The 8,763-nt window shown below is 42.9% G+C and overlaps 1 protein-coding gene across 5 annotated transcripts in view; it reads right to left on the bottom strand.

The window, feature by feature from the left end:
* Positions 1–1,991: 1,991 nt before the first annotated feature.
* Positions 1,992–8,763, bottom strand: part of HEG1 (heart development protein with EGF like domains 1) — a 56,251-nt gene continuing 49,479 nt past the window's right edge. For 4 of the 5 annotated variants that reach the window (XM_069780921.1, XM_069780922.1, XM_069780923.1 and 1 more), the window contains exon 23: positions 1,992–8,644. In XM_069780921.1, coding sequence (XP_069637022.1) covers positions 8,495–8,644 — 150 coding nt within the window. In that variant the 3' untranslated portion in view covers positions 1,992–8,494. The remainder of the gene's footprint in view (positions 8,645–8,763) is intronic. The other variant, XM_069780924.1, reaches the window with a different exon arrangement.

Raw genomic sequence — 8,763 nt, 5'->3', positions numbered from 1 at the left:
GAACTGATGTCAATGAAACATCAGCAGCTCTACTGCAATTATTAATGACGTTATTAAGCACCTGTTTGGACAATAGATAGTTGACTGTTATTCCAGACAGACTTGCACAGCCACAGCAGTTGTGATGTCCTGTAAGAAATTACAGAGAAAATTTTCTTTGCAGAAATAACTAAATAATTTTACAGAAGCTGTACTGACATATGAGTATTATGGAATAAAAAGTGTGCTATATTTAGTAACAAACACAGAAGTTGTTCTCTTGCCTTGATGAGTGTATCAAAGAAGTATCAAAGGTAAAAGGCCTTGTTTATCTATTGGAAGGTACATAGTCCTGTGTGGCCTCATTATTTAACTGTAAGTTGCATGTAACCAAGGGGCAATCATACTGTCAGAAGACGTATGTTAAAGTAGGACAAAGTGTCTGTTACAGCTTTTCATGTGCGTCAGCCTGATACTTTCTTCCTGCTTATTTTTTCAATCCTATTCCTTACTAGATTCCTGTACATTTTGCTATCTCGTGTAAATTTGGTTCATCCACTGTATATTACATACACAAGTAGAAATATATGTTGTAATTAGCTAAAAGTTCAAAAAAACCCTCCAGAAAGTCTAAATCAAAGTGCTATACATACAGATTCGCTTACAATCGGGGAAGCAGGTGCACTTTGACTTCTTTTCAGGTGGTTTCCAAGATGGTTGAGGGCACACACTATGGATGCATTTGATGGTCTCAGAGGCACGGATATGCAAATCTGAAGTGGGCAGGACTGTTAAATCATGTCTTGCCCATAACTGCAAAGGGCTTTTGCCTAGTCTCATGGCAATGTTGTGACCAGTCCTTTTGCACTGCCAATTTCCTTAAAAGATACCAACATCACACAGAAAATAGAACAACTTGCAATAGTATTGGTAACAAAACTGTTAACAGTCCTTCTCTTGCAAATGAACAGAACCCCAGGATTTAATCGAGTTATTGTCTCCTCTATTTTTCCACCAGTCTTACTAGACAAGGAGCAGGCATATAACACAGTTCTGTACTATATCACAGTAGAAAGTAGACTGAAGTTTCAGGCTATATCAAGAAGTATGTTCTAGACTCACCACTTCTCTGTGAGTGGCACTCACTTCATCTAGGGCAGCTGGCTCGCGTGGGGTCTTGTGACACTGCTGTCAAGGGTAAGGGATATCTCACCATGGGGTGAGCTACCCTCTGTGGATGCTTGTCTCTTTTCATGGCTACTGGAGGAGCCAGATGGTGGGTTCAAACTGGCCACCTAGCTTTTGGCAGAGCAGATGAATTCCACCTTAGTCCCATGGGATTGCTGTTGCAGTTGAGTGTTGTACTCCTCTGGAGCAATATAGGAAAAGATTGTCCCAAATGATCATACCTGCCATTACTCCAGATGCTCTTCCACATCACGCCTCTTCCCAGCAGCCTAGGCTGGACATTGTGTTCATCTGGATTCAAAGTACCCTCCTTCCCCTGAGAGACACTCAGCTGTATATTCTTCACAGTCCCCGGTGGCACTTACTGAGGTAGGACTGATCTCACTGCGGTCAGGTCCAGTCCCTTGCCCTTGGAAACAGCCCTGCTGCACCAACCTCTCCTGAGATTTTCCTCTCCTCCGACATGCACTCAGACACACAAACACACAACTTCACCAATCCTCTTGCAATTCCAGCAGGATGAAAAATTAAATTGAGGAAAAAATTAAACTGAGTTGCTTAAAGCTACTGAAATAAACATATCAGAATACAACTTGTATTTCAGCTGAGCAGAAGTTAGTTTAGCACAACTAACAGAACATAACCATCTCGTCTTTGCTTTTCATTTTAGTTATTCAATCACCAAGCACCACCAGAGGAACAAAAGAACTATAAAATTTCTTATTTTCTAGATTAGATTTCTAATTATAATTAAAACCATCTAAAAGTTGCGTATGTATCTCTTTACAGGGGAAGTTAAAGACAATAAAAAAGCTGAGACGTAGTAATAGTCATAGTTTTATTGTATCCTTTTATAATACTGACTAGAACGCCAGATTTAATAATATTGGATGCAGGTATAAAAAATAATCCAATCCTTAAAAATTATATTTTGCTACTACAGTACTGTATAATTAGTGGAGGCTGAAAATATGATACAACTTTAAATAATACTGGTTTGGAAAATGTCCTCAGAACCCCAGCAACTTGGAAACAAACATTCAGAGATACAGGGAAGGGAACAGGGCAATGTCAAGAACATAAAGCAGGTTTACAGCCAGGCTGATAAAAGAAGCACAAACAAATGCTGAAGATTTATCTTTCGAAATAGAGCTCACAAAAGCTGAGCTTTACTACTGCAATCTGGAAGCTGCTCAAATAAACCATTAAGTTTTTACACACCAAGTTTGACCTTCTGTTAGGAGAAAGTCCTGTAGAATTTAACAGGGCTTAAAACAAATGACTGAGTTTAGCAGAATTTCCTTTAAAAAGGGAAACTATTAAGTATTTATTCTGTTGGGATTTTTTTTTTTTTTCATTAAAATAAACCCATCCTAGCAGATTTTAGTGGAGACCTTTTATGGCAGGTGAATTCTATGGCACTGTTCACGAGAAGTGATCAGTTTTTAATGTATTCCACAGGACTTTTCCATATAGGATTTTGCAGATCTGGGAGCTACCCGCTGCAGTCATTAACCCAAGCAAGACTCCCATCCCTTCTAGCATTTTACCAGAATAAAGACCAAGGGACTTAGCATTTACATACTACTTCTGAGGAACATCAGGCACCCTCTCTAGGTTTTCCCTCAACAAGGGTATTAGGCACATTCAACACAAACTAGACACAGAAGAGGTGTCATCCCACATACAACCTTCCAGTACAGAAGCCACACTTGCTTTAGACGTTTACTTCTGCAAAATAAGCACATTCTTTTCTTCTTCTTTTTTTTTTTTCCATTTCTTACCCTTTCATGGATTTCTGTCCTGCTTTTCATTTTCAGCAGTTCAAGGGAACAAAGAATTAAAAACACATTGCAAAGTTCCTGAAATCTTACAAGCACACAGCACATACCCCTTTTGAAACTGGGAGATCTTGCTTCATTTCTGAAGGGACAAGTAAGAGTGAACTGAAGAGTAGTTCTTATCTGTGACTGCAGGAAGCACCTCTACATCCCTAGAAGATCTTACACGATAGGAAACAGGTTGGCTGATCAGTAAAACAACTACACAAAATTCACATTCATTCTCTTCTCAGGAAGGTGTTTCAGATCTTGAACCTGTTTTGTTCAATCTCACATAATACAGGTCCTGCTACAGTAATAAGAATACTTTTAAAAAATAAATACAACATAGAAAGGCAGCAACAGTGTCACAGAAATAGGCAGAACACAGAGCCATGGGAAAGCATGTACTACACACAGGTGGCCCTGGTGGTGGAATAATTCAGGCCTAAAAGAAAAATCTCATTACAGTCCATGGGAGAGTTACCCTGGTCACTGTAATGGATGCTGGATTAGGTCCTTTGTGGGTAAAGAGGAAAAAACTTTAGTCAGCATAGGAAGAGCATTTAAGTAAAATGCATCCGTTCTTGTTAGTTTAAGGAAGAAAGCTAAAGATTAAACATCACTATGAGGGAATGAGAAGTCCAGCTGGATTTGGAACGGATATGGTCATTGACCAGCGTTAGAGACAAGTCCTGGGGAAGCACTTGGCATGTCCGTAGCAATGTCCAAATCCTCTCTGCTGCTCACTCAGGTCCCAGCAAACAATTTCACAATGAGAAATGCCTCTCTCTAATTGCAATTTAGTGCTATTTTTTAAAGCCTTTTACTACTGCTCAGTGTGGGGGCAAATATATTTTAGAAGGCTGGTCACAAGGGGTGACTTCATACATGACCATGACAGTGGGACTTAGGGGAAATACCACAACAGCAATGCTGCTGTGTTACCTAATCCTTTAAATATGGAGGCCAAAGGGCATCAGAATGCCCCTGTCCTGTTTTTATCTCGTATAGCCCAATTCAGTGTTGTGAGGTTTCAACAGTATGCAAAAGGCTCCTGATTTTTCCACTGCAGCTGGGAGGGCTGGCCAGGGCAAGCAGTGGTGCATGGCAGGGACACAGGAAGGCTGCCCATATGAGCCTCCCTTTTGAATGATCCCTCAAATTTGCGTTTTGCTGCTCTGTTCACTGGGGCTGCCTCTCCTAGGCTGGCTGCTGGAGGTATTTCTGTGGGTGAGGGGCTTTTGTCAGCACAATTGGCAGAGCACCATAGCAGCAAACATGTGCCTCCCACATATTTTCCTGTCAAGCAACAGAATTAGCATTTTTTCCAAAGTTAATCAAACATACACCCACACAACTGCCTACGGGCCCTTGCTGACTGCTCCCCTAGCTTTCCACAGCAGCCAGGAGCAAAGGCCGGTTTCTGTGCAGTGTTGGTGTAGTTTTTCTTCCTTTCCCCACATCTGGCTGAACCACTTGCACCCTCCTTACAAGAAACATGCAACTTCTATCTTATCCTCTTGGACAGTAGAGAGCAATTCCCCTCGGCAAAAACATCCAGTATGCCCAAAATTTGAAATTCTGGGTAGCTAAAAGTAATCTAAATAGTCTGAGAAATAAGCTGCATTTATTTAGACATCCTACGGGGAGTTAGGTACTGAACAGAGAGGCATCCACATCTGAAAGTGGGCTTGAGGGCATGTGAAGACCCCTCTCACATCCAACACGAGCGACAAACCCCACTCCACTGCCAGAGGGTGCTTAGTTTATGGCAGAGATAGAAGCAGACGGAGAGGATCCCAGTGGCAGCTTTAACAGAGGCAAGCTACACAGAAACAGGTCCCATCCCTGCTGCGGCTGGGCAAGCCCATAGCTGCCGGGATGCGGTAATAAATAATTGCAGTAAAATAACTGTCATAAACTGTGGCAAAACACACTGCACTGCACCCACCCCTTCCGCCCTAGCGGAGCTGGGTGCCGATGGGACTTGGGTGAAGATGGAAGCATCGCAGCAGAGGGAGAGGCTGGGCTGGTGGAGACCCGGGGGCTGAATCACCCTCAATAATGCCAGCTCCACAAAGAACTCCTGGACCACCGCGTGGGAAAGCACCTGCACTCACCCTGCTGCTGACTCCTGCCTAAATCTTCTCCTGCCTGCTGAGTGGGGCCGAGGACACCCAGAGAAGGTACTGCAGGTCAGGAAAGACTTTTCCTACTCCTGTGGATTATGCATTGGCTCTGTGACTCCTTTCTTATCAAATGAAGGTCAGGTTGCAACGGATACATTCTCATAAGAAATTTCCCAATGTTTACCTCCTCTGGCAGAGAGAAAATTTCGGTGCAATAAAGTTCTTTCTTCTGGAAAAGGCCAAGTTTTGCGGTCCTCACTCAGAAAATCCTGCTGGGTTTACTGAGACCGTTTCACTCCATATACAGCATTAAGAAGAATTTGAAGATCATTAAGAAAAGAAAATTAATTACTTGCAAACTTTTGTGTGATCTAAGTTAGGAACAGTCCTATCTCATTTCCACTCAAATGCCTTGCAATTTGCTATTTGCTGTGAGATACAGACCAGGAGTTTTGTTCATATAGTCCATGTTACTCTTTATATAGAAGGATTGATCTGCATTTGTGAGTTGATATTTCTTACGTTGTCGTTTGTACTTGGCACACAGAGGAACATTTCCCAGTTGCTAACCAAGCAATTAAACCTATTTGCCTATAAGCATGTGCCTAAACTCTTCCCTGATGAAATGCTGGCACGTGGTTAAATCCTACCATCATGGCTGGGACATTCTTCCTTTTTGGTAAGCTGCTTTAGTAAATAGGGGCAGAGCCCAGTGCTCATCTATTTGCTTTGGATTTAGATTTAGCATTAATCCCAGCTTCCTCCTTCCTTTTGTAACACAGACAAAACCCTCCTCCATACCATGGGAAAGGCAGTCCTTTCTGTCCTACACACTCTCAAAAACACAGGCAACTCACCTGCACAGAAACAACCCTGCCAATGTCCTCTTTGAAGGACACCACAGCACAGCAGGGCCAAGCCCTTAGTTCCCATCATGCAATGGATCCTGTGTAATTAAGACATTGGCTGCTAACGAAAGGGAGAAGAACATCATTTAGGGACTGGAAACACTGATCAGTGTGCAGGGAACAGCTAGTTCTTGTGCTTTACCTGTTAGACTATTTTGGATACTGTAATTAGAGTTTGTGTTAAATATAGCTCTTTAGGCAGCTGTACTTCCCATGAGCATCCATTCATTTCTTCCCTACACCTGAGATAAGCTGTGTACTACCACCTGCAAGGTTGATTATGGATCAGGCATGAAGTTGCATGCATTGTCACCATAAGATCATGTAACTGCAAAGGATACTGCCCTAGGCATCCATAAAGATCTCTTTTTCTGCAAGCTCACACGGCTGTTTCTACATAGTAGATAAGGGGTGAGGCATAAAGATGCTGTGTTTGTGTGCTATGACTGGTGCACCAAACTATGTCTTCTCAAGCCCATTTGTGGTACTTTTCCTGCCTTGCAGTTTGGAAAAAATAGAAGTAAATGTGAGCAGGGACCAGAAACCTCTTAGCCCACACAGCTGATGATTGCCTAGTGCTAGCTCCCCTCCCTCTGAGTAGCTGTTGCTCGCTTTTGATAGGGAACACAACAGCATTCGAAGTGCTGGGAAAGGATCTGAGGACTCACAGCATCTGCAGGATGCAAGTACTACCTGATCCCTGATGGAGGGCTCCTCATCACCCCAGGTTTACCTCTGGGGAGACACATCAGCATCTGAACTGCTGTACTCACTTGGGGCTAGGCACTTTTGGGGACACATCCCATGGTCCTTAGTGCTTCAGTGAGCTGAGCTACATTATGAACTTACTTCTAGGCACTGTGTCTTTTCAAGCACTGTGGGGGAAAAGGGAATATCAGAGGGTATGTGCCCTTCCGTGAAACCAGCTCATGTATGTGTCCTTCAGTGAAACCAGCTTATGTATGCACTACAGAGATGGTGGGTTAATGCCTAAGGAATTGTGCTACTTATGTTCATACAAGCAGCCACCTTGATTAAACGCACAGTCACATTCAGGGGAAGGACCTGTATCTGGACCCTGTATGCGGACAGGGTTTGGATGACTCAGGTTAACACTGCAGTAAAGATAAGTAATAAATACACTTCATTAATAAGATCTCTTTCAACACCTAGCTCAGGTCAGAACACAGTCCATGAGCTTTCAATCTGACCTTTGGTGAGAAATGTAGTAACTTACATTCTTCAGCTTTTGCTGTGGTGATTAATATGAATTAACACACCTAGGTGACAAAATCTGCTTGGTCTGAATCACTCAAAACTAGGATGCAAGAAAGCAAAACAGTTCAACATAAGTGATCTTTGCTCCTGACTGCAGCGAGCCTTATTTTCCAATGTACTGAAAGCCTCCACAGCTCCTACAGAAGTCGAGGTGGGCTGTGGAGGCTTCAAAACTATGTCCCACCTGCAGTGCCCAGAACTGAGGTTCCACCTGCCCAGCCATCGCTATAGCATTATTGCTCCTTCCCAGATTCCTCATAAGAAGCATGCTGAATTCCCAGCTTGTCTTTTTCTTCTCTGTGAGCAATTATTTAACATTATACTGCTGTTTCTACAGGCATTTAAATCCCTGCAGGGAAACAGAGCCTCATGAGATCCTATATGGAAGCACTATGACGATGTGTAGTGGCATCATTTCTAAACAATGTTGATTGACAAAACAACAACATACTTGGATTCTTCCCTATATATAGGAAGTTTTCAAAGTGGTGCATAGGATCAACTGTGTCTTTTTTCAGTTAAAACTGCAGTAGTATGACTAACTTTCCTGTACTCCTTGGAGACAATCAACCCATGAATTCAGCCATTGCCAGACACCAGGCTTCAGCAAGGACCCAGCCATTTGGAGAACTTCTACCAGTAAAAAGGTGAGGGCTGGAAGACAAGCCAGCTTCGCTGTCGTGTATGAAGCAGAAAGCAATGCAGCAATGTAAAAAGGAGTGGACAAACTTGCCCTACCAAAAGCAGTTGCACAGTGAATCTTTGCATGAAGGTTGGCTAAGAAGACAAGCACAGTCAACAGTGAACAAGATCTGTAAACAAAACATTCCCTAGTGGTATTTAATGCAGAGTGCTGGGCACAGTTCATCTGCCTGTACTGATTCATGCTTGCCATGTAGCGTAAAGAGTGAAGAAGCAGTACACAACAAATTCGGAGTACATGTGTTAACTTCCACCTGGGTCGTTTAGTGATGTGCACCTTGAGCCATTCCCTCCTCCTCCTTCTCTCTGCTGCTCAGCAAGTGTAACCGTTCGTCAGGGCAGCAACACTCGGCATGAAGTTCAAAGTCCTTCCTGTTAAATGGGAAGAGTAAGATTGATGTGGGCTGAACTGCCCAGGAGACAGATTGTACCTGGGTATCAAGGGCCACAAAACTGTGTCAATCTTCCACTCCCTCTCCACTCCCTGCTAAAAATAGTCTCTTCTTCTGGTTTCGTCACTAATGAAGGATGGATTGTATTGTCCAGGGTAGATGCATGAATGTCGAGATCCAGGCAAACCAGTGTAGGGAGGGTAAAGTCCGTTTCTTTCCAGTTCAGGATTTCTCAGTCCAGTTGGCTGTATTAGCAAAAAAATTAAATAAAAAGGATCTTACTCTCACACTCAAATCCTCCTTCAGGCACAGCCTTACCACCTTTCCCAGCAGTTATTTCAGTAGCTAGAAGGAACAACGTGAT

The sequence above is a fragment of the Haliaeetus albicilla genome, chromosome 4, assembly GCF_947461875.1.
Source record: "Haliaeetus albicilla chromosome 4, bHalAlb1.1, whole genome shotgun sequence".
Taxonomy (NCBI): Eukaryota; Metazoa; Chordata; class Aves; order Accipitriformes; family Accipitridae; genus Haliaeetus; species Haliaeetus albicilla.
The sequence above is the reverse complement of the archived record's forward strand: the minus strand, read 5'-3'. Positions and strand labels throughout refer to the sequence as shown.